This window comes from Dipteris shenzhenensis, chromosome 10 (genome assembly GCF_047967505.1).
Source record: "Dipteris shenzhenensis isolate YYH24624 ecotype China chromosome 10, Dip_SZ_1.0, whole genome shotgun sequence".
In the NCBI taxonomy this organism is placed as follows: Eukaryota; Viridiplantae; Streptophyta; class Polypodiopsida; order Gleicheniales; family Dipteridaceae; genus Dipteris; species Dipteris shenzhenensis.
In genome coordinates, this window is record NC_141605.1 from 5,971,909 (window position 1) to 5,997,979 (window position 26,071).

Sequence of the window (26,071 nt, forward strand, 5' to 3'; positions counted from 1 at the left end):
TGGTCTATTTTATAAGTCTGGTAATCCTTTAACATTAAAAGCTCCTGTAGTATACATCATCATGCTTGTAGAGCCCCAAGGCATTGAGGGAGTTGACTTGTTGAGAACAAGGGAGAGACTCTGCATAACAAAGATGGCACATTAAGAGCAAAAAAAACTCAGCATTGGACTCCATTATGCCTAGCTACTTGTGTGCTTACTCTATTGCTTAGTTTTTCTATTACTCCCAAAATGTTGTAAATCCTCTTCTCTTCCCATTGAGAGGTAAATCCTCTTCTCTTCCCATTGAGAGGTAATAAATAAAAGTTAAGTGATATAGTATCCTATTGCTTGCTTTCCATGCTTTTGATATTGGTGCACAACCCTCATGCTAGGATTATGATTTGCAACTAATGAAAATCATTTTCATAGCACTAACGTGATGGTAAATCTTAGACAAATGGACAAGGAAGTAGGGTTGAGAAGGAGGGGTGAAATGCCCTTGACCTTTACTCCACACCTAGGCAAGCCATGATGGAATTAGGATTGGGAAAGAAGTCCGAAATAGCTCCCCTCCCGTTTAGTCCCCCCTCTTTTGTAACCTCTGTGGCCATGCTGGTAGTGAGGGAGCGGAAGGGAGGGTGGGATGAGTAGTACTAACCCAGCTCTACAATCACTCACTGTTTATTACTACTTTTTGCTTCTACCTCACTACTTGACCCTTATTGCTCACCTCTACCTCACCTCTCATCAAGCCCTCGTTTGCATACTCTTCATCAAGATCTATCAAAAGTAGAGGTCTTGCTCTTGCTCTTCATTTGTTTCTCACTTCATTGGAAGCTTTAAGCTTGTGGGGATGAACAATGAGGGATTCCCTCTTTTATGCTAAAATGGTAAACCCTAATCCTATCTGCTCTCCTTTTTCCCTTTAATTTTCCTTCTTTTTATTTTTAACTTCCTTTCCTTCCATCATAAAACGTTTTGTCCCATCATCACCTATTTTCTTTCCCCTTGAGTTTTCATTCTTTGTTTTCATTCTTCCTTTCTTTCTTTTATTGTTTCCATCCGAAGTTCTTTTGGTGGGTTTGAATTGCACTGTCAACCCATTTTGAACCAACTAGATCAAATGGGAATACATTTTGAACTAGCTAGTTTAGAATTGTAATAAAGTGGTAACCACACTTTTCCTCCCCCTTCTATAATGTAGATTTATGGGATATTGGAGGAGATGGCTATTTCCATCTTGTGTATGTTAGCAAATGTCTTATCCTCACTTTACTTCTTTTTATTATTATTTAACAAGACTTATTTTCAATTTTTACTTGTTGATATGCCTTCTTTACCTAACATCTCTTATTTTGATACGTCTTATTGACATGCCTACTTTCCTTCTCTTATTGATATGCCTACTTTCCTTAACATTTTCTCTACTTATTTTTTATCTATATCATAACAATATTACACTATAAAATATGACCATTTACCTTTAATTCAATTTGTACAATTATCAGGTATTAAATTAGCTCACTTGTAATTTAAATATTCATTTATAACTATAATAAATGTAATACATATGAACCTTTTATATAATTTCATAGACTTAATATGATAACACAAGGGAACACCTTGTCCTCTAACATCTTGTTTATACTGATGAAAAGACGAAGATTGGTTGAACTAGAAGGGAAATTTGATTTAGATAAATAGCCTTGGGCCAAGCTTGATCCCTTCAAGGGCTTAAGTCCTACACACTCCTTACTTGACTTGATGCTATTTATCCACATCATATGGCCACATCCATCAAACCATCAAAACTCTTAAAGGCATTTGGAAGAAATATTTTGAGCTAAATGTTAATTGAATACTTACAATATAGTCGTAAGGGAAGGATTAGCACTAGTGCAATTTTGGTAGTGTACATATGATCTTTGGCAAAATGCCTAGACTATTGAGGTCAAGGATTTGAGAAAAAGGCTAGCTTGAAAGTGGCAAGTAGAAGAGGACCAGAAAAACAATGTCTAAATACTCTCTCTCTCTCTCTCTCTCTCTCTCTCTCTTTCTCCCTCCCTCCCTCCCTCCCAATGTCTAAATACTCTCTCTCTCTCTCTCTCTCTCTCTCCCTCCTTCCCTCCCCCCCCCCCCCCTCTCTCTCTCTCTCTCTCCCCCTCTCCCTCTCTCTCTCTCTCTCTCTCTCCCTTTCTCTCTCTCTCTCTCTCCATCCATTTGTCCATCCGTCGCCCCCCCCCTCTCTCTCTCTCTATCTATCTAAATAAATAAATAAATGAAGTAGAGAATGTGGCCAAATTTCATTTAGAGCATGTGGCCAATCAACTGATTTCCCATGAATATCTTCATGTATCTTGAGCTTTATAGCCATGCTAGTTGGGAGGCATGGAACATATATTTCTAAGATCAAATATTTACCTTCAAGAATTCATAGCCCTCCTCTTCCTATTTACCTTTAAAGAATTCCTAGCCCTCCTCTTCTTATTATGATGATGATGCTCACAATGTTAAAGATATATATGGCTTTTAGCTTGCTATATAGAATATAATGAGGGCCATTGACTTTTCTTGCAACTTTATGATTGCTAGGTTGTAAGCCAACTCTTGAGTAGGCTAAACAAAGCATGATCTTTAGATATTTGATCCAAAGTTCTAGATCTAGAGTGGCTACTTGATCCTCTACTTTAACCTTTTGTTTCCATAAAGAACATGACTTTTTTTTGGAGTATTCATGATCCTTACAAAGGAGAAGCAACCATAGTTTGAAGCTCCATATTGACAAGTGATACTGAGTGCATATTTAGACCAAAAAACTTATTTTAGGAATATACAAAGCAAATATGAGGAAGCTAATTAGCAAACAAACATCATGAATTAGAAAAAGCTATTGTAGATCTGATGAAGACTAAGAATTTACTTCTTTATAATAGCAAAAGATAATTGTAGCTTGATATGTGGTACACTATGCTACCACAAGATTTATCATTTAAAAAAAAAAATGCTTGCTTTAGTTCATGAAAGCAATTAAAAAATGATTATTTATTGGTAAACATTGGTTTCAAATGTCCAAAAAATATAGAACAAAACGTTCGCTTAGAAATAGGAGTTAAACTTTGGAATATTGGGTCTACATTCAAGCCCCCTTAGAAAAGGGCACCTTGCCTTAACGAATTGTGTTTATTCCTAGGGATTATCTACTTGGAACGATAATGAAAAGTTCAAGATGGGAGGAATGGATACGTTGTTAAGTAGTTTGCCTAAGAGTGAAAAAAATACATAGAAACCCATCTTTATAATTTCATTGCACTCGAGAACTATTGGTGATACTTTTTGATATATTTTGCCAGTATGGTACACTTGTATCATTGATGAAAATAAGAATTGGTACCGTGCTTAATCAGCCCTCAAGTGGAATTGATAAAATAATTTAAATTGGAAGATTTGGAAGTAGGTAATGTCTTTATATGAACGTATTTTATATTCCCTTTTGTCACCATGGAGATGCAGATTTTAAGCATCAAACCTTAATAATATCAAAAGTTCAATAATAAGTTTGCTTGCAAACTTGTTTTGTATAAACTTAATACCACTCCTTTTTTTCATGCAACAAAATATTAATGCTCAATTCATGGGACCCTTTTGGATTAACAGAGAGATAAACATTACGTATGCTAATAGATTGATGTTACAATGTACACTTTTTGTATTTTCAGTGCTTGCTACTATAAAGGTGAAGATCATCATTGGTCACATCAAAGATCTAAATATTAGAAAATGGAGGGCCAAAGTTCACTACAAGTGAGTGCCCTCAACATAACTTTAGTACAAAGTCGTAAAGGATGTGATTAAGAACAAAATAAAATAAAAATAAGGACTTGTTGCAATTTTGTCATGTCTTATGATCCTTATTATTTTGTTGTAACCAATATTAGGGAGGTTATCCTACATGTATATTTCAAAAATGGCTCACCACATGCATTGTTTGGGTAGCCACTCTTAAAGCCAACTATTCACATGCATACAAAGTAGGCCATTGAGTTCTTAGTAAAGATGTTACCCAACTACATGTTCTAGACATTTACATGTTTGTGTGCATAGTCTAGTATAATTATAATTGTACTATAGATTGTATGGTATATTAAGACAAGTCATTCAATGCGACACACATGAATGTCTTAGGGGCTAGCAGCAGCAACAGTTGACCACTCCTTTAATGGGTATTATTATTATATTAAACCTTTTTAGTGGTAACCCCTCATTGTTACTACAACTATTTGATGTTTGATGTCATTTCTTAAAAGTTAGCATTTGTGTAATCCTCATAGCATAAATCTTGTAAAATCTTACCAAATCTTGGACCATGAAGCATTGCAAACCACATGAATGTGTTTGGAAATTGGAAGCAAGGAGTTTAACCTTATTTAGTATGTGCTGTTAATGCTAATAAACATGTTTTGCTCATACAAATTCGTTTGCCTTCACAAGGCATGCATTTAAACCATAAGTGTGAAGAATGTGTGAATATTGTCTTTTAAAATTGAGTGTAAAGGAGAGCTTCAACTTGTAACCCATGGCCTCATATATATAATTGGTGAGCATGGAAACCTACTAGCTAGCAATATTCATAAGTGGTAAGGATGGAAACTTGCTAACTAGCAACACATCTCATAGAAGCCCCATTGAAGCTCATATGTTTGAATTCATAGACTTCGTCCTTCATGAGTGTGATTCAACAGACATGATTAGACTTGAATACAATTTTAATTGTGCTTTAACACATGAAAGATGGGGACATGTCACTTGTCATTGGAGTCATTTGGCTAATATGTCATTGATCAAGTTATTGATTTTTAGGGGTGAGTTTCATGTGCCTATAAGGTTAAAGTACATTGGTATAGTATATGTAATGGCTTCTTTAAAATTAACACAAAGTGCACGAGAATGAATGGTGTTAGGTACTTTGACCTTAACTTAAGGGATATGAGATAGCCCCTCTGTGTAAAAGGAAAAAAATACTATCAATCAACAATTCTTAACCTTTGGAATGACATTTTACAAGACTAGGACACATCCCTGGGTCTTCATTAAATCCATATAGATGCATCCCCTTTCAAGAACCTTGGTCATATGAGCTTGCTATTGTACTTCTTCTCTTATGAAAGAAATGAAAACCTATGAGATATACATGCACCTTTAGGTGTACATATCAATCACCTATAGCTTTTTAAATACAAAACATATTTATATTCATTGAACAAATTTCCAAAAGGCTAGAACATGTATGCTGACCCACGAGGAGAGATTAGTTCTTGTTTGCTTTCAAACTCGATCTAAAAGTTGCATAATGTCTTGTTCATAGAGAAGATACAAAAATTATACGTGCAACAAGTGGTTTCAAGGAAGATGAGCTCAGACATTGATGTGAAGAGGAGTAGAGAGGAAGTTGCAAGGTCATCATAGTCGACACATGGTTAAGAGCTTGATAAGGGTAGCGATGAGGGTTGTGGGAAATGTATGTGAGGCAAAATGAAGGTTGATGATTGAGGGTGAGGAAGCAACATGATAGCAAGGGACAACATTATGGCTACGAATTTAACAAACAGAGCACCAAAAGAGGGGATATGGTTCTCAGTCCTCTAGGTGGGGGGGATAGGTAAAGTGCAAGCATGCAAAGAAGGGTGTCATACGGGAGGGAATGTGTGCCCTTTGAAATATTATCTTGCCCTCTCATGAGGGACATACAATCATGGATAAGAGGCATGGTTAATTGTATGTGAGCATCCAAACCAAAAAGTAAAAGGGGAGTTGTACGGAGGGTAGTGAGTGGAAATGCTACCTTGGGGGATAAGTGTAGACCTTGGTGTGGTGGGTCCACTAGAGATGGAGACTCTGATCATTATTGGGTCATGCATGGTGTTATTTATGGGAGGGTGTGGATACAATATGGTGATGTTTCATTTGGTGACCCTCAGTAGATATGTTTTATGGGAGGTGTGGATACAATGTGGCAATGTTTTCGTTTGGTGACCCTCAATAGAGTAATCCTAAATGTGAGGGCGTGGATACACTACTATTCATGGGAGGGTGTGGATACAATGTGGCAATGTTCCATTTGGTGACTCTCAATGAGTAATCTTTAATGTGGTAACCCTCACTATAGTAATCCCTATTGTGGGAATGCTTCTTTTAGTGATCCTCACTAGAGTATTCCTTGTTGTGGTGGTGCTTAGCATCGTGGTTACTTGTGCGATTTCCAATGGTCTCACTGGAGGGGATGTGGTGATGCTCTCTACTTGGAAATCTAGGTGACATGGCTAGTGGTGCGGCAATGCTTATAGCTTGATTAAATCCACCTATTGACCATCATCAATGCCTTTTCTACATGGTCTTGAAGATACTCATTGAGACCATCGTCAACCTTCGTATTTACATGATAGTAGATGGTAGTAGTTGGATGGTAATATTTTACAACAATACTGAGACCTCCATCTCCAACTTCTTATAGTTGGATGGCAAAGGAGGTCTCAGAGTGTGAAGTGTGTTAGATGAGAAGCCATTATTGTTTTGCTTGAGGGGATGATTTATGCTCTACGATGGGTAGGGGTGGGTGAAGGTGGTGTCACGAGAGGATGTTGAATGAGCTATGAGAAGTATAAGTAAAGGAGAGTAGGGGGGGAGAGGTGCCTAATAGAGTTATGCCATGGAGGGAACCTTGCTGGAGCAACGAATTTCCGTTCTATTAGGCATAATGTTTGTTCTAAAAGATAGCTGAAATAGGAGGGAAATAGAATCCTCCTTCTAGTGTGCTCCAGAGTTGCATTTTCACTCTCTCCTCTTTTTTGGAATGATATTTTGATGGTTTCTTTGATGTTCATAGTGCATTCCTCTCACCATAGTTTAGAAGCTCCACTAAATTCATGAAATTAGGCATGCCAAGTAAAAAGTGCAAAGCCCATGAAAAGCTTTCGATTTGCTTGCTTACTGTAGAGTGCTGCATGCAATTTATATACTAGGCCTAGCTTACTGTTGAGCCTTGTGCTACTTGTGGAAAGCTGCGATGTTGATTGATGGGCATCTCGATCCTCAGAAATTAGCTTAACGCTGAGGTGAAATGTTGAGAGATTTGCCCTCTCATGAGTCATGACCCGATGTTGATCGATGGGCTTAGATCTGCCCATCTCAGGGCGTGTTTCCACAGAGGCAGGGGGTGTCACAAGGAGTCTAAAACTTTTGGGTGGATCGAGTTTCGCAGCGATGAGACCCGAAATACCCGCACTGAGATGAGTGCATCTAGCGCATCTGGAAACAGGTCGTGATGGGGCAAGAGAGAAGGGAGAGTAAGTGGAAGGGAGAATGGTGAGGGGAGGGGGAGGGAGACAAGGCATTGAATACAATACAAGAGAAAGAAAAAGGGCAAAACAAAACTAAGGGAATCTCTTCCCTTTTCTCCTCCAGACAACTAGAAACGCTCAAAAGCTATGGCGGATTCCACCTCGCCATCGCCATCGCCATCGCCATCGCCATCGCCATAGCCTTAGCCTTAGCCTTAGCCTTAGCCTGCCTTGCTCCTCCATCTTCATCATCATCTTCTTCTTCTTCCCAATTCGAGTTTCATCTGTCCATTTTGCCCCCTCATTTGCTCCTCCCCTTCCCCCTCCCTCCCCGCTTTTAGCCGCCGGGTTTTCCTCCCTCCTTTTGTAGCTCCCCGTGCTCAATTTTACCACTCCTTCCCGCCTCCAGTGTGCTTGCTTTCTGAACCTCGTGCTTCGTTCAAAACGCAATCGGGCAAGCGTCCTTCCTCCACTCGATGCTTTCACGGGGAGACCTATCTGATCCGAAAAAACGAGAACATGACTGATTGCGAAACGGACACCCCGGAGGAAGTCACTTGGATCTTCGGGGAGTCCTCACAATTGAAGACAGACAAGCTTGGACAGATTTATGAGAAATTCCAATCCAAAACTGGCCAAAGAATCCCGCTGTAAAGTGCAGAGCGCTTCAACATGAGATCTGGTGAAAACTAGTCCTTCGAAGCTTCTTTTTACCTGTTTCCGGTCGTACCATCTTTGGGCTTGCTCATTTTTGAAAGTTATTCTGACCCTGACAAGCGGCGTGACTCTGCTCTCACAATCCTGATCTTGGTTTGGCGTCCGGCCTTAACCAGTGTCACGATTTTGTTGGGTACAGTATGCGAAATCTACGAGCCTAAAACCAAATGCAGTGCATAGTGTTAGTTTTATGAAAAGGGGAACAAATTTTTTGAAGGCAGCTGGTTTTATACAAACAAGATAGTGCTTCGTTGGGCGTTCCGAATCCGTAGAGGTCCATGTTCGCAAGTTTTACCAAAACATCTTCGCCCGTTTGACCAGAACTGGTTCCAAAACTCGTAAAAAAAGCATGCATATCTGTAGAAATGGTCCTCATTTCTATCAGGGTTTTTTCCGTAGCCTCGATAGATTTGTTTGATCTCTACTACCTTAAACTCATGTGGTGACAGCTGTCCAAAATTGGAAGGGGAATAGGGGACGGGGCAGTTGGGGTGAGTTCTGTCTTTCTTTCGACGTTCAAGAAGATAGCTCTAGGTAACGGTGGAATAATAGCATAACTGTAGCCTTTTCTTAGGGCGATCGCTGGTAATATGCTTTGGAGCTTATGGTAGAAGCCCGGATGGAAACGCATCCTTTGACATACTTGTGTGGGGAGGCGGTACAGTTGTTGCCACTCATACAACGTAGCTATTATAATGTAATCAGAGAATGATGTCATTCCTTGTATGGCAGGATTTTGCAGTATACTAACAGTGATTTGCAACAATTTTTGCAGGAAGGCGCCCAAAAGCATTGGAAGTCTCTGGTGGGTCCGTAGGAAACCGAAGTTTCAGGAAGGCACCTCCAGGTCTATTTGTTTTGCAAAGTGTTTCTTTGCCCATACTTTGAGCTAAATCTTATTCCATCTTATTTCTTCTTCCAACTTTCTTTTCCCTTTGGGATTGCTAGAATGAGAATCTTGTATGTGTGGGAAGAAAGGGAACATTAAAAAACCGAACCCTACCACAGAGCAATAAAGGCCAGTTTAGGGAAACTTTGTTTTTAATATCAACTGCTGACTGCTGAGAGCCATCTGTTTTTAGAATGGGCCTAGGATACTGACTATGCCTACCCTTATTGACCCACAAAGGCGCGGTGGTTTGTAATTTTTTGCAGGCATCTCCCCAGATAGCAAAAGTGCTATTGCAAGTAGCAGCAGGACAGGAGTGTCTCCTAAGAGTCGATCATCACTTTCAGGTAGCAGTCCAGGTGGCCCAAAGGAGTTTTTGAAGAGGCTAGCAGACAGTGAGGCGTTCAGTAGAAAGCTGCAGAGTTGGCTGGAAGACAGATTATTAATCCAAGCCAATGGGCGTCCTCATATTGAAGCACTTTTTCAATTGGATGAGCTTCGTCAATTTGACTTTGCACTGGAGGGTGTGCTGTTTCAGCAATTGCTTAGAATGCCATCCATTCATCCAGCCTCATCTGCAGCATCTGCCGAAGCAGAAATGTGTCTTGCTTTGGAGGATTTCTTACACGCTAGTGCCCAAGGCTTGTGGGAGACTTTTTGGAGTGCAGACGATCCTTTTCCCTTTTTTGTCACAGGATCGCATGGGTTTAGCTCAAAAAATGCATATGGAGAGAAAAATTCTTCAAGAAGAGTCAAAGGGCCGCATTGTGCAGCCCTTGTAGGAAAGAGCAGTGGGGGGGCTAATGCTTTATGGGAGCACATATCAGAGTTTGTGCTGTTGAAATCTGACCTTGGAAGTGCATCTAATCTCAATGGGTTTGTTCCTACACCAGCAGTTGTGTGTCAGGCTGTGTTCTATGGATTGCACATGCTGCTCTCACGAAAAATGCCCCATTCAAGGTCTGCGATTCACAAGAATGTAGATACTGCTTACATCCTGCTTGTTGACTCTCAATGTGGAGGTGTGGTGAGACTGAAGGGTGACGTTAGTGAACTGGACACAAACACAACCAAGGTCTATGAAAGTACAGCAGCATGGGTGCAGGAACATGCACACATTGCGGTTTCCACCGTCAACCAAGTTTGGAACAGGTTTGGAAATGCAAATTGGGGTGATCTGGGAGCTCTTCAGTTGCTTTTGGCTACTTTTCATTGCATGGAACAATGTAAAGGGTCGCCCAAGAAGTCCATTGTTGAACTTGCAACAGAACATAATACTCATTTACAGCAAAGGAGGATTGAGCGGCGTCTTCTAGAAGTCCATGAAAATGGTACTGATTCTGTTGCTCATCATAGTAGTAGAAGTCAAGGAGAAATAGTCGAACTTGATGAAGAGGCCGAACCAGAAACTGTGAAGGAACCAGAACGTATCAAGCTTGAATCAGGGACTGTTTTATGGTTGGAGGATTCTCATTGGCAAAGAGGCTTCAAGATACATGAAGATCTTGGTGATGGTAGGCATTCTGTTTACAGTGCAACTGCTTTGGATGAACCAAGTAAGCTCCTGAATGTCTATGTTGGAGCTCATCCTTCTCAGCTGGAGCCTTCTTGGGAGGACATGAGCACGTGGTATCAGGTGCAACGGCAGACACGTGTTTTAAATGTAATGAAACAGAGAGGAATATCCAGCAAGTATTTACCTCAGCTTGTGGCCTCAGGAAGGATTCTCCATCCTGGTTCTTGCACAAAACAAAGTCCAGGTGGGCGCTGTGATCATCCATGGTGTGGAACACCTATTCTTGTCACTTCTCCTGTAGGAGAGTCTTTAGACATGATCGTTGAGAGAGACGGGGTGTTCTCACCTGAGGGGGCACTTAGATGCTGCCATGACTGCCTCTCAGCCTTACGAAGTGCAGGATCAGCTGGCATTCAGCATGGAGATATAACTCCAGAGCATGTATTGCGTGTGATTGGAGGTGATGGAGACAGCTACCATGTTTTAGTCGAGTGGGGCCATGCTGTTCTTGAAGATAGGGACAGTCCTGGAATCAGCTTAAGGTTTTCCTCCACATATGCTTTGCAGGAAGGAAAACTCTGTCCTGCCTCTGATGCTGAGAGTTTGGTTTACCTTCTTTACTTCTTATGTGGGGGGAATACACCTCAGTTTGACAGTATCGAGTCTGCGTTGCAGTGGAGAGAGAGGTCATGGGCTCGGAGGGCCATCCAGCAGCAACTGGGGGAAGTTTCTGCAGTTCTTAAAGCTTTAGCAGATTACGTGGACAGCCTTTGTGGAACTCCATATCCTGTTGATTATGATATCTGGTTGAGGAGATTGAACAGGGCTCTTCATGGAGAGGATTCAGGGAAGAGAATTGAGTATGATACGTCGGTTAACAGGGCTGATGATGTAGCAGAATCATCAGGAACGTCAGGAGCCTCTCTAAGCTGAGGGTTTTTGTGTTGGTTTTCACGCAGAATAAAAGTTTACTCTGTCAATCTTATGCACACTGCTGGTCAGGAATAATCTTCTACATATTGTACTTGCAATGCATTTGTGGTTTACCAGCTCAGCTGCTGCCCTGCTTCTCTTTGTTGATTTGTAAAGCCAGGACATTTTCTGGGATTCTTAAAAGCAGTCAATCGCCAGTTTAAGGTGACCTCTAGCAATGCATACTGCTGCTGTTTATGGAAACGCTACTAACCATGGCCCCAGACCTAGCTTTTGTAAGGGAGCCAAGTTTTAAACAGGAAAGATGTGGTTTGACTGCAAGGTGTGTCCATGGTTAACCAGTCGGTTCCAATCTGTGATTTCTCTTGCAGCTCTGCAGACCTTCTATCTTTAGTTTGAAGGGGACTTTCAAAGGGCAGATTGATGCCATCATAGAGCTATGAGTAGTACTTGGCAATATTATAAGTTTCAGGCTGCTTCAAGTTAGGTGGGTATTTTCATAGGCTAATGTCCATTTAATGGCGACAGGTAACAGAACCATTCAAGGTTCATTCTAGATATTAATTAGGCTGCTTTTGGACAAGATTCAAGATTCAAGACCGTCATAATCACCTGAAACATTCAACAGAGGTGGCACATGCAATGTTTTGCGGAAGCTGCACTTATTTATTGTAGGAGTACACTTGTCAGTGGGTCAGCTGGTTTGATGGCTATGTTCTTCATCTTGTAAGGCTCGTGTTGGATGAAGATTAGTTGAAGGAAGCAGAACTGCATAATTGTCACTTCATACTGCCTAGGTAAGCACCTGCTTATGCACTCCTCTGCAAGTCTTTAGTTTGTTTTATCAAAAGAAATATTTGTTTCACATGTAGAGCCGTAAAGTGATACAGTAGTTAAATGTAGAATGAGATCGTTTATTTGCAAATAATTTAATGGGGAATGATATGATGCCACATGCGGCAAAAGCTATACACATACTGCAGGTGGTCCATTCATATCTGTTTCTCGAAAGAGTTAACCTATACATACTCCCAGTTTTTGCTGGAATCAGCATTAAAGCTTGTCTGTGTCAAGCCAGGGTCATTGACTTGTCCTCATTTTGATGAAGTCTCTTAGCGCTAGATATTTGGAACTTTATGTTTTGCTTTTTTGCCTTAGTCACCATTCTTTAGACTATCAAGCTAAGAAAATTTTTATGGAGTATAATTAAATGAATCTGAAACTATTAACGTGGATAAATTAGTCACCTGTGAGGTTGCAAACTTCAGCCTGATGATGAATTGGAACCATCTCTTATCCTCAAAAAATCTTTGGAATGAACTTAGAGCTACATCACAGTATTAGTGCAAACATAGGTCAAAAGGCTTTTATAGTAGGAATAGATATGGTGAAATCTTTTTTTTGAACATAATTACTTAACATGATTTCATTTTGGAACCCTTCTGTTGTGGGTCTTATCATGCTATTCATCAATTTTTTGTGAAGAGAAAAAATCTTCTATTGTTGAGAAATGGTTGATCTGCTGATCATCTGTGGGGATATTTGCTTGCCATCTGCAAAAGAGTGCCCTGAAGTGTTGAAGATAGTGCCTCCAAAACCTCCGCCTGTGCATTTGATGATGCAGGTGATATGGGACGAGAAGGCATTCCTTTGCCAATTATGGGTGCTCCCAATGTGGCATGCACTTGCTCATGCTTAGCATCGTCCTTCTGTGCATCACTACTTGGCAAATTTATCAAATCGAGGTGCACGTTGGGTGCCATGGTACCCTGTAAATGCAAAAGGAAGTGCCAATGTGTGGCTAGGTACCTGCAAGATGAGTCCCCATGTTGATAGACACAGCTGTCCCACAAGTATTATTGTGGTGCAATGGAAGAGATGCAGACCTCAATGATGTAAAGAAGTAAGCAAGCAAATAGGACAATTGGTATTGTGCGGTTGAGCTCGACACACTCATGGACAGGCTCAGGATAAGTATTGATGAAGCAGCTTTATAACTATGGGTCCGAAAATATTGCCTTAACTATGGCTCAGAATAGAGTCTACAAGAGGTGGAGAAAGCGGGTGTGGAGACTGCAAGTCACACAAGGCGTCCTATGTCATCTAGATCCTAGTCTAGGTCTCTTAGGATGCCTAAGATAGCTTAAGCGACTTAGTCCTGTCCTAGTTAATTTGGTGAAGGTACCTTAGGTTAGGATTGACTGTTTAAAAATTAAAATTTAAATATAGCTCCTCCTCTAAAAGCTGACGACATCATTCGGCGGAGCTCAGCAATGACGGTGTCGCATAGCGTCTTGGGGCTGATCCAATTCATTGTGTGGACACTGGAAATTGGCTTTCCGTCTATGTTTTTTGACTATTGGGATGCTCCTTGGCTCCTGCTACCTTCGATAAGTGCAGACGACATAGATAATTAAAGACACATGAAACACACTGTAGATCTTGGAGGTGAGTGGTAGCTCCAATCGATATTCTACTTTTGCAACCTTGCGATGGTTCTGTAAGGGCCATAATATCGATGAGCAAGCTTTGTGATGATGTTACCCTTCAGTGAGGAACAACGATTTTTGTAGAGACGTAGCTGTAGATAATCTCCTTGGGCACCTTGCATGTGGACTACTTTTTGATTAGCCCTTTCCTTTAGTGCTAGCCTTTGTCATAGCTGAGTTTGCCCTTCACCTCTTGAGTGTTGATAGAAACTTGTTACAATGACCTTTGTATAAATGGATGTTCACGTATGTGTGGGTGTGTGGATATGTATGTGTGAGAGTATATGTTTATACTTTGGTCTACACGCATTGTTGGGCACTAATGACGTTAGTGGGGATGTCATAGTAGCCAGTCTTTGCTATGTGTGATGGAGTTTATGGTTTTTATACCTTGTGAGTGATTATCATGAGATTGAAACTGCATTGCGTTTTAAGAGGATGAGTTTGGGCATGTTTTTGGATTCATCTAGATATATAGATGTAGAAATATGTACCCATCCTATTAGTGGACATGTAAATTTCACCTTGTGAAGTTTTCGTCCGTGTTGCGGCTTGTTGATATTGCAAGAAATTCTATAATACGTGGTGTGTTGCCCTACCATGGGGCTTCCCTTTTCCGAGCCTAAACCATCGAGCTTCGAGCTTGCATTGCCAAGATAGCTTCAAAAAACAGCCACCCAAACTACTCTTTCTTGGAAAAAGGGTGAAATATATGTCCTTTGAAGGAAGTACTCAACCATGTGCAATGTGAGTCTTGAAGTCTTGGAGTCTTACCCCAAGTCCAAGAGTCACCCTTTACTATTGTAATTATCATAGGATGTCTCTGTGGAACAAGATTAGTCCTAAACTCAAATCACGTACTCAAATTTGTGTGTATGTGTACGTGTGTGTGTGTCACACACACATACGCATGTGCACGTGTGCTCGCACGCGCACACAACTTTTGCATACCGCCTATATCTTTGGGTGAAAGGATACTATTTTACACATGCATTATACTTTTGTATAGTAGCTATAACTTATGATAAAAGGAACACACACAAGAGAGAGAGAGAGAGAGAGAGAGAGAGAGAGAGAGAGGACTTTAGATTAATACTCTTAGGTCACAAGGGATAACAACATCGTGTTAATTAACACGATGTTGTTATCCCTTGTGACCTAAGAGTCCTTGGAGACATGCAACCCTTAGCAACCCTTAGAGACATGCAACATCGTGTTAATTTTCCATGGTTTCAGAAAGAGTCCTGGGAGACATGCAACCCTTAGCACCCCTCTTGCTAGCAAAGGGGTTTATTAACCCTTGAAACCCCTTTTGTTGGGCTTCATCATCATGACTTGTATTGGTTGGGTGGATGAACCCTTTGTCATCCCTTTTTTGGGGCTTCATCATCATGACTTGTATTGGTTGGGTGGATGAACCCTTTGTCACCCCTTTTCCAGTGAAATGGATGTTGAACACTTCATTAAGCTTCTAGTGGCAAGGGCACTCTATGAGCCTATTGGAATGTACTAATGGTAGGACATGCTTCACCATGAAATCCTTGGTAGCATAGCATCAAGGGAAATAATTGTAATGCACATGAGTCTCTTGGAATCCAATGGTTGTAGGAAATGCGTGCTCTCAAATGGATGCCACCATGACCCCTTTTACACTTACAAAAGGGTGCAATGCACCATGCTTATACTTGTTGGAGATAAGTGCACACTAAGTGTTAGTCTACATTTGTCTAAATCTAGTCTAGTCTTTGTGTCTTGAGTGTGTGCCATGTGGCACCTCTACAATTATCCCATAAGCACTCTTGCTTTATGTCTTGTACTTTGGCTCATATATTCATGGGTCACATCATTGCAATCTATCTATCTAGCTTGTGTCTTGTCTACACTCATCTACAAGGTAACTCTTTGTCTGTCTTTCAATTTTGTTCTTATTTTACTTCTAGTTTTCTAGTTTCTAGTTCTTCCTTTTATATTCCAACATGGTATCAGAGCCATGTAGATTCCTCTTCTCTCCCCTCAGTCTGCTGTAGCCATAGTCGCCTCTTCTCAGATTTTTGCTCCGCTCAGCTGGTCGCCATCTCCATCTTCTGCCCGTCTTCTCCACGCTGCTGCCATTCCTGCTCAGGTTGCCGCTGCAGATCTACCCGCCTCTTTCTGCCCCGCCATCTCTCTGCCAGATCTGCGCCACCACAGCACGCCATTGCTCTGCCAGATCTGCGCAGTTCTGCTCCAGATCTGCGCCCATCAGCTCCCGCTCCTGCTGTTGCTCCTGCACCTGCATCAACGAACGAAGACTGTCCATACAGTCCGTACGACTGTACGGAATCCGTACCTGCACGTTTGTATCTGCACAGGCCGCACCTCTCCAGCTGCTGTTTGTGATCTGCGCCATCTTCACGGAGATCTGCGCCATCTGTTCGACCTCCTGGACTGTGCCTCTTTTTGCGCCTCTGCCTTTGCCTGCGATTAAGGTACTGTGCTTTGCCTCTTTCAGTTTGCTGAGCAGTCCCTTTTTTGCTGGTTCCTCCTGCTTCGATGGGCTGTCACATGCTATGGCCTTGACAAAGTGGTAAGAGAACCGGCTTCTTGGATCTCTCCTTTCATTTATTTCTGCAATATTGTAAGGGAATAGACACTGCCCTTGCATCTTAGCAAGAGGTAAGACCTTCCCACATGGCATCTTCCTCTCATTCTCTCATGTCTATCGACAAATTCAATGGGTCTAACTTTCATACTTGGCAAATCAAAATCAAGTGCCATCTTATGAAAGGAGGTCTTTGGGACATTGTTCACCGTGCTGCTCCCGAAGATCCCGACATTGAGCAAGTTGTCACTGCCAAGAACGACAAAGCCTATGCTATCATCTTGCTCGGTCTTGGAGATGATTACATTCATCACATCTCCGACATACAGTCTGCTCCTCAAGCATGGATCACTTTGGATACCCTTTTTGGACCCCGATCTAAAAACTCTAAGATTGCACTTATGATCTCATTCTTTGATCTACATATGCAGGAAGGAGCTACTATAGCCTCTCATGTCAATTATCTTCGCAGTCTTATGGTTCAGCTTGCATCAGTAAAGTCTCCCATCTCCGAAGATATTGCTATTGCTGTGCTTCTCAAAAGCTTACCTGACACCTATGCTACTCTTGTCACTACCTTCAAGTATCACAATAATCCTTCTCTTGAAGGTATCATCAATGCTCTCCAAGAGGAAGAAAGAACTCAACAACGAAAGGTAACTGACAGTGCATTCTTAGCAAAGAAAGGAAGTTCTAAGGTAAGAAAGCCTTGCACCCATTGTGGCAAAACTAATCATATGGAGAAGGACTGTTTCAAGGCTTCATCCATGCACCATTTGTGGCCGTGATAATCACCGGGAGAGGGACTGCTACTCCAAACCCTCTACATCAGCCCCTGCATCTACCTCAGCCCATGTTGCTGTGACATCTCCATCAGTAGATCATGCTGTTCCTTCCTCATATGATGAGAAGTGGGCTTTCTGATTACTTCTATTTCTTATCTACCACTTTGACCACCGATGATGTAGGTCAAGGGGTTCTAGTGTCTTGGTCTTTCTGTTTGTCTACAGTTAGTCTTCTGTCTATCTAGTCTTGTCTGTCTGTCTATTTGTCTATCAATCTGATTGTGTTTTGTTTTAGATCCATCTTGTCCCTACCCTTGTGGACCCATATGAGGATATCACTTGAGGAGGGGTGTCTCAGGATCTTTGTCTGTCATGTCTTCTATCTTGTCTTTCAGTCTATCAGTCTTTATGTCTGTCTTCTAGTCTTGTCTTTCTGTCTTACTCCTAGTGTCCACTTAAGGAGGGTGTTGGAGATAAGTGCACACTAAGTGTACTATTTCCCTAGTCTACATTTGTCTAAATCTAGTCTAGTCTTTGTGTCTTGAGTGTGTGCCATGTGGCACCTCTATAATTATCCCATAATCACTCTTGCTTTATGTCTTGTACTTTGGCTCATATATTCATGGGTCACATCATTGCAATCTATCTATCTAGCTTGTGTCTTGTCTACACTCATCTACAAGGTAACTCTTTGTCTGTCTTTCAATCTTGTTCTTATTTTACTTCTAGTTTTCTAGTTTCTAGTTCTTCCTTTTATATTCCAACATACTATCTACCTTTTTCATTATGTATACACTTAGTGCACCGTGCATATACTCATATTTGGAATGTAACCCTCTCTAGCTCTTTTTTTGTGTTGGGAGGTAATTTTTTCCCTATAAGATTATTTTCACCATTTGGTTGGTTAGATTTCTATATGTATATCTTTTTACATCTCATCAATCTGAGCTGTGGTTTGAGAGTTATGGCCATTTTTAATTCTCATCACATCTCCGCGGACCCTTTCATTGGCGAAAGGATATTAGAAGGATGCAAAGAATTAATTTTGATTTCATGGCTATATAGAACAAAAAAATAACATACTTTTTCTTTATTCCAAAATTTACTTTTGATTGCATGGTTAGATAGAGCACAAAAATTCCATCTTTTTCTTTTTACAGCTCGTCAATCTGAGCTACGATTTGAGAGTTATGACCATTTTTTCACCCATCATCACGTCTCCATGGACCCTTTTGCTGGTGAAAGGGTCTTAGAAGGACGAAAAATATTATTTTTAACTACATGGTTAGGTAGAGCACAAAAATTACATCAGTTTTTCTTTTTATAGCTCAGCAATCCGAGCTACGGTTTGAGAGTTATGACCCATTTTTTAAGTTCATCAAATCTCTATGGACCCTTTCGCTAGCGAAAGGGTCCTAGAAGGATGCAAAAACTTACTTTTGATTGCATGGTTAGAGCTGGAGGGCTTCTCAGTTGTATGCCTAGCCAAATGCATATAATAATTTATGAGTGGAGAGATTCTAAAGGGCATTTTTCTAAAGTAATCTAAATTGTACTTTTTTCCTCTCCAGATACCTCCGCAGTATACAAAGGTTGTCGATCTGACATGCCTGTAGATTTCATGTGTTTTCTCTTCTGCAAATTAGGGGGAGTTGCATACACATAGTAGCAGTGCGTGTTTGCATTCCAGTGGGACCTACTCTAGGACGTTATACACCACTTGGAAGCTCTGTACAATTAGATTGCATCTGCCATGCAGCCAAATGACAAAGAACCCATGAAGAGATATTCAAATATTTGTATTGCAACCCATTCTAACAGTAAGCGATATTTTTGTTTGTCGGTCTCCATCATGAAGTAGTGTTGCCTTCATCTAATGAGTGCCGACCAAAAACCATGACACACTTACTGTTTATTTGTCAAATCCAATGCTGGGTGTTTATTTGTCAAATCCAATGCTGGGGACGTTGACACTGTTAGTGACTTCCCTTGTTGGTTTTTAAATTGAAAAATGATAGATTAATCGCCTTGCAGGCTTTCCCAGTGGTGGTAATGGTTCATTTTATGTCGGGGATGCTTGGTTTGTGCTTCTGTTGTATAATTGTAAATTAATTTTGTATGAAATAAACGACCGGCTTGAAAGACCTTTGTTTAATGGTATACTCTGCATGTATCTGCGGAACATATTTCTTATTCAAGGGCCTAAATGCATGGTTTTGCACTGATGAGGTATGTCCGGACTCCGTAGTGTGCATGATGACAGTTCAATTGTGGGAGTCTTGTGAGGTGCTGAAATCTGCATGAGCATTTTCTTCTACATGATGAAGCTGGCTACCCACAGGTTAATCGAGTACTTGCACATAGTCATGTTGTGTAGCTCTGTATGTATGGATACATTATTTCCGCAGTCCAGCTGACCCATGTGAACAAAATGTGAGCACACATGTAGTGTACCTGTAGGGATTATCTGCGGTTGAGGATGTAGGTATTTGATGGTACTTCAATATCTAAGGGGTTTTCCATTCAAGTCATATGCCTCCTTTAGAAGTGATGCAATATTTGTTTTGTTTTAGATTTGACATATTTCAGTCTTTAAGATTTTACCAGTAGTGTTTACCAGCTGTCAGGTTCGGGTTTTAAGTTTACCATGGATTTTCTGCTCAATTTGGGAGACCTTGATTGCAGGTTATTGCAGTGGCAAAGCAGTGATTTGTAGACCTGCTGCAAAAACTGACAGTCATTTTATCATCTTAAAATGACTGCTGCAGCAGCCAGCCAACTACTACTCCTTTCTGACAACACAGACCACACGAGTATGCAATAGTTTCCTGCATAGTGCCATCAGATCTCGCGTTCTCTCTGCTATTGAGATCATGAATTTTCTAGTCAACAGTGATGGCTTCTTGTATCATGTAGAAGAGTGTAAATAGCATTTTATTAACCAAGATTGAGAATTCTTACTCCACCATGAGGCAGTGTACAAGTGAGATGTAAGCTTAATCAGTAGACATGTCAGCTCTGAAAGGGTTATGGAGCCTGGAATGCCTGGGTAAGGTTTTTCAACTTGTCTGAACTTGATTTTTCCATTGGTTCACCTTGCAGAAATTGTGGAAGTCAACCCTTTTTACTTATGATACCCCATATTGTTTTTGCCCAAATCTATTGGAATGTTGTTCGAGGTCTTTCTGTTTTCATAGTATTTGAATCAGCTGAGAATGGTAATAATGTGATGGAGCATAACACTACCAAAGGAATAGTTCCAAATTTGGGGAAAAATGTAGATCTGAGTGTCATTTAGGACAAGTTGGTTGAAGTGTATATTGCTTTGAGTACCTTGTCTCAAAGCAGACTTTTCTTTTGTTCTTTGCATTTAAAATATGACGCTAAGACTTCTTAATTATGTATACATTTTAACGGTAATTGCCTCTACGCATGTGAATCATGTTCAGTAACTCTGGACTTTACATCTATTTTTTTGACCATGTAGAGTTCATGCTAGAAGTAGATATACAATACAATGATTTTGTTGTAGATGGCCAACACCATGGCTTGCCCTTCCACAGCCTTGAAGGGTGTGGCATAATAAAGCCTAAGGAGGTAATATTTGAGTTGTCATGGGTGCTGCCGACGAGGCAGCCTCACTCCATCCATGTTCCCTCTATTTGTACACTCCCCCATGTAGCTCGCTTACAAATAAGAAATTGACCCATACCCAATTATTTCTCATAATGCTAATGCTACATCATAGATGGCTTGTTCATGTTTGTAGCTATATCAAGCAAAGAGGTTGTGTTAATGATTCTGTCATTAAGATTCATGCAGGATGTTCACTCCAGCTGATTTTCTTGATCCAATCTTGATTAGAGATCAGGTAATATGGAGGTTTAAGAGTTTTGGTTTTCTAAAATATATGCCTAGTGATAATTCCATGTGTTTCCATATAATTTGCAATAATCATAATCATCTTACTTCATCTCAGCACAACATTTATTTTGAGAAGCATTCAAAAGGCTGAGTTATACAATGAAGAAACATCATGAGTCAAGCGCCTTGGGGTAAATATGTTCTAATAGGAGATTGTTGTCTAGTTTGGGTCAATGCCACAATTACAAAGATTCTTGTTTTCATATCTTATATGCATCCCCGTGTCATCTTTAGAAGCTTGTGTCCACACATTATCTATGTTATGCATGGTTATGAAAATACTAGAGGCCCTGCTTACAAATCCTTGTGGTTGGTTTATGTTTTTGAATCATATTTCAATGTGTATTCCTTCTTTTGCATTCTCAAAATTGATGCATTTCCTACCAATATAGGGCCATCGTTATGTAGGTTTCCATGGGTTTGAAATTGACTCCCAAAGAAGTACATCTCTCCCAACACCTCATTATCATGTAGCATAATGGACACCATGTTCAACAATTTACTTAGCTAATATATTTCATGGTTGGTTTTTGCCTAATTAGCTTTTACACTTTAGGAATCCTACCCGACAATAAGTTGTCTATTGATGATTGATAGGAAGTATATAAGCATTTGACCCAAGCTAGCCTAGCTAGACTAACCACTAACCCACGTAACCTAATGTAAGCTAACTTAAGCCTAGCCAATATAATTTAACCCAAGGAGGAACAAGGATGGGGAGGGAAGTAAGGAAAGGGAGGGAGGGGAGGGGAGGGGTGACAATGGGGAGTGAAGGTAGGTTGAGAGAAGAGGGAGGGTTGTTGAGAGGGGTGAGGGGGATAGATGGAGGGGAGGTAGTAGGGAAGTGAGGAAGGGGAGGGGTGCAAGAGAGGCATAGAGAGAGGGGAGGGAGAGGGTCGATGCAGGCAAGGTAGGGAGAGGGGATGATGGAACGAGGAGGCGAGGCATTGTGAGGGGATGACGTAAGGGGAAGGGGAAGGGGAAGTGAGAGATGAGGTAGGGGAGGATGGAAGGGGAAGGGGATGAGTGAGGGAGGCGAGGCTGGGAGGCACGCAAGAAGTTGAGGGATTAGGTTAATTGATTAGTTTTTGGGCGGCCCCTTCTTAGGTCAATCATATTAATTTTTCAAGGTGGGGAGAATAATCAATCGGATTTTCCATTTTTCATTAGATGGGGTTACATAACATAATAGGCTTGTGTGCATTATTCCCATTTAACAATGTTTTGGTATAATAATTACTTATTCGCAATAGATCTTCTAGATCCTTTGAACATTGTGGGGAGTTAAACTAGTTATTCATTGTATTCATTAAGAACAATCTCAAAGGTGACAAATTCTCACACAAAGCAATGCGATGAACTTGTATTTCATAGTCAATGATTTGCTCTATGTTGAGATTGTGCATGTAACTGTGACTGTTTAAATCATTTTTCAACTACTAGTTAATAAATACTTCTTTCATGTTTTCCTTTTCATGTGCTTGTTCAATTTTCATTGGCACTTGCGAATCTGCCCATTCATTGCATAAGCAAACGTTTACTTTTGAACAAACAAGTGTTTAAGAGCATACCCGTTGGTTGACCCTCAAATATCAATGCTGCCAGCCCAATCTGCATCGGTATAACCATGCAAGCATATTCCTTCTTGCTTGGCATAAAACAAGCTAGCATTTATTGTGGCTTTCACATATCTAAGTATTCTTCTCACATCATCAAGATGACTCTTGCAAGGCTTTTGCATAAATTGACTCACTACACCCAAAGCATAACTCAAGTCCCGGTCTAGTGATGGTAAGATAAATGAGACTTCCAACCATCTTCCAAAACATAGTAAATGCATGCTCATTTTACAATTCCCTTTATTCTGGACTCTACATAGCCCAAGAGTGGTTGGTGAGATCTGTTTGATGAGAGGAGTTATCTTGATCAATGAGGATGGAGGACTTGATGAGAGGGTGAGATTGTTGATGATGCATGTATGGTAATCTATAAGTTACATAATTCATGAGGATCCTAGTTTAGTGTGAAGGGTATTAGTATTTAATGGTGCACTCACTTGGATTGGGATAGAATGTATAGCTGTGAATGCCAAGATTTGCTTACAAGCTCAAATGATGATATGGGTGTCGACACGTCAGTCATAATCTCGGAACCGTGTGGTCAGGCGGGAAACTAGAGGGCTCGACGATGCTTGCATACTATGAGGCCTAGAGGGTTTGGGTCTAGGGTTATGCCTAGGCCTAGACATTAATGAAGAGGTGCAAATGGGATCTATGAGAGGGCTAGAATGAAAGGTCCCTTGTGGGACACATGGCACCAAGGCATGAGGCCACTTGGCAAGCATTGGGTTCAGGGGTGGATTCTAGGAGGAGTTCACAAAAGGTATGAAAAAATGATGAAAGGAACTCACGTGGGAATCCATTGGCTGGGTGGTGAAGACTTTTGGGAGCCCTTTGTTTAGAGGACGTATCATTGGTATTAGAGCCTCGAATCTAAGGAGAGAAATTGTTGCTGTGTTGTTGGGGTGTCTACCGAGTTGGGTGAGGTGCTCAGATTGGATCGCCTCGAGCAAGAACTTTGTGAAGACCCGAGGGCTACTCGCCGTCGCACAATGAATCTGTCTGTTCTGCTCCTGGAGTATGGGCTAGTTGCAAGGCTTCAGCCTTGGTGACTACACCGGTCTATAGTTGGCGTTGTGGCCACAAGGCCTAGCCTTTGTAAGGCGGTTGGCTGGTTGTGGGCAAGCAGAGATGGGTCATGGAAGCACGAGCGTGGAGTAGAGACGAGCGACGCGCATGCCTGAGCAATGAGCAGATTTGAGTCGGCAAAAGCTTTCATGCCATTAGTGGAGGCGGAAGAGAAGACTAGAGTTTAAGTCGAGTTTAAGTCGACGTCTATATCATCATCTGCGCAGAGAGCAGGATGGACGCCGCGACCTTCAAACGTGGTTTTACTGGGATCACTATTCTCAGTGAGACCATAACCGCGAAAGTTAGGAGCGATGGCGGAGAATCCAGCGTCTGCCAAGGCAACGATCTGGAAGACGACTCTAAATGAAGCAACAGATGGTTTGCAAATCCCACCTTTGCATGGCACTTGAGTCCTGATAGCCTTATTGGCCGCATGCTCTGCGTAAGATATCCTTTTTCCTTCACAAAGTTCACATCATAATCAGAGACTCATAGTCTTCACAAAGTCACAACCAATGGAGTTACATGCACAGTGAAGCGTGGTGATGGCACGGAAAACAAGCGGGGAGACAACGCAATGATGCAACCTTCGATTGAAGAGTCCAGACATTAAGCCGCAGGTCCGTGACGACGAAAATCTGCAGCTCTGAAATGACCAGACTGAAAAGTCGTTGCAAAGCCATGGTTTTTAGACTTTGAAGAAAAGCCATGTCATCATAAGGTCATTGGACCTTAGGAAAAAAATGCCACCTCATCATTTCCTTTTTCCCTCTCTTTAAAAAGGTTCTTTCCACCCTCTCTTCCTCTCAAAGTTCATTACTCATAATTTCCAAAACTCCTTAGCCTCACCACTCAGCTAGGAGCTATCAGTGATACCTTGAAAACCGTAGTTGAAGCCATAACTAAGTTAGCTGATTCTCAATCAGTAACTACTACAGAAAAATCAGTGAATCCTCCTCATCAAGTTGAGAGGTCTACCTCTCGACTTAGAGAAACCTCTAACATCCTTAATGACTTGAAACTACCAATTTACAGCGGGGAAGAAAAGGAGCACAATAAAGATGCGATTAATACGTTCTTGTAAAAGTGGCAAGACTTCCAACGATTCAGGAATACTCCTTCTGAAAATCAACTAGTGGAAGCAAGTCTTTCCCTTGGAAATAAAGCCTATAAATGGTGGATGAGCCTCAGGGAAAATGATAGAATTCCTAGATATTGGACTGAGATTGAACAAGCCTTCTTAAAAGAGTTTTTACTGGAAAATGAATTAGAAAGAGCGTGGGAGGCTTGGGACAAGTGCACAATGGATTAAAAAACTCTAGTCTAGTACATAGCGAACTACAGGGGGAGGCAATCCCTTAAGTTGAAGGCAATTGTTGAATTCCAAAAAATAAGGGGTTTCATGAGAGGTCTCAAAGACACTTATAAGGTTGAGGTGAAAAGAAATTCTCCCAAAAACTTTGAGGAAGCAATCAAGTATGCCCAAATATACGACGATACGACGGGGAAATCTAAAGTTGTAACTTCAGAGCAAACAGGTTTTGTTCCAAAGTTCAACAAATTTCCCAATTTGAAAAGGGAGGGGTATTGCAACATGAAAGATCATAGTGGTAGGGAGAGAAGCAAGCTAACATTAGGAATGGAAACGAAAGATAACAAGCATAATGGAAATGAAATGGAAAGAAAATGAAAGCAATGGACAAGTACTCACATGATACCAAAGAGCTTGATGTTGATTGATATGACTCAAGACAAGTACAACACTATATAGTGTGACACTAGACTCTAGAAAGCCATAGTGTATATGGGATAACTCCCAATATGACACGTGGCATGTCTAGGACTCACTAGACTATAAAACACCCCCTAGACACTTATTACACTCATTTTTGACTCACTTTGGCTTCATATTCCAACACCCCCCCATGAAGGCAAGGTGAGAGACTACTGGAATGGAACCAAGAACAGAACATGACAATGATAGTCATCAAACTGTGCACCCCAGAGGCTAAAGTTTGAGCGTGTTTAGAGGTTGATCCAAGCACTCTCATGGCTTGAGACTCAACATGCTCATAGGCTCATGTTATAGCATGGCTACATGACCAGCTCATAGGTCTAGAAATACACCACCATCCTGAAACTTAGCCAGGCCTGATAACGAGACCCATCAAAGCCAATACATATGGCTCCCATAGTACATCCCCCCTTTGCTTCATAACAGGACATGTTAG

General features: G+C 41.1%; 1 protein-coding gene across 2 annotated transcripts; it reads left to right on the forward strand.

The window, feature by feature from the left end:
* The first annotated feature begins 7,395 nt into the window (after positions 1-7,395).
* LOC147897320 (Protein kinase superfamily protein) lies at positions 7,396-20,508 on the forward strand. 2 transcript variants are annotated; one of them, XM_087380258.1, is made up of 5 exons: positions 7,396-7,998; positions 8,809-8,880; positions 9,189-11,693; positions 11,900-12,168; positions 19,912-20,508. In XM_087380258.1, the coding sequence occupies exons 1-3, from the start codon at positions 7,989-7,991 to the stop codon at positions 11,369-11,371; spliced, it is 2,265 nt and encodes a 754-aa protein (XP_087236384.1). In that variant the 5' UTR covers positions 7,396-7,988; the 3' UTR covers positions 11,372-11,693; positions 11,900-12,168; positions 19,912-20,508. The 2 variants fall into 2 exon arrangements, with proteins under 2 accessions (XP_087236384.1, XP_087236383.1); XM_087380257.1 differs by having other exon boundaries at positions 9,189-12,168.
* The last annotated feature ends 5,563 nt before the right edge of the window (positions 20,509-26,071 follow it).

What these genes read in the sequence shown, in the direction of transcription:
- LOC147897320 (XM_087380257.1), top strand. An exon ending in TTTCAGGAAGGCACCTCCAG is followed by an intron (nt 8,881 to 9,188) that starts GTCTATTTGTTT and finishes AATTTTTTGCAG; the next exon opens with GCATCTCCCCAGATAGCAAA.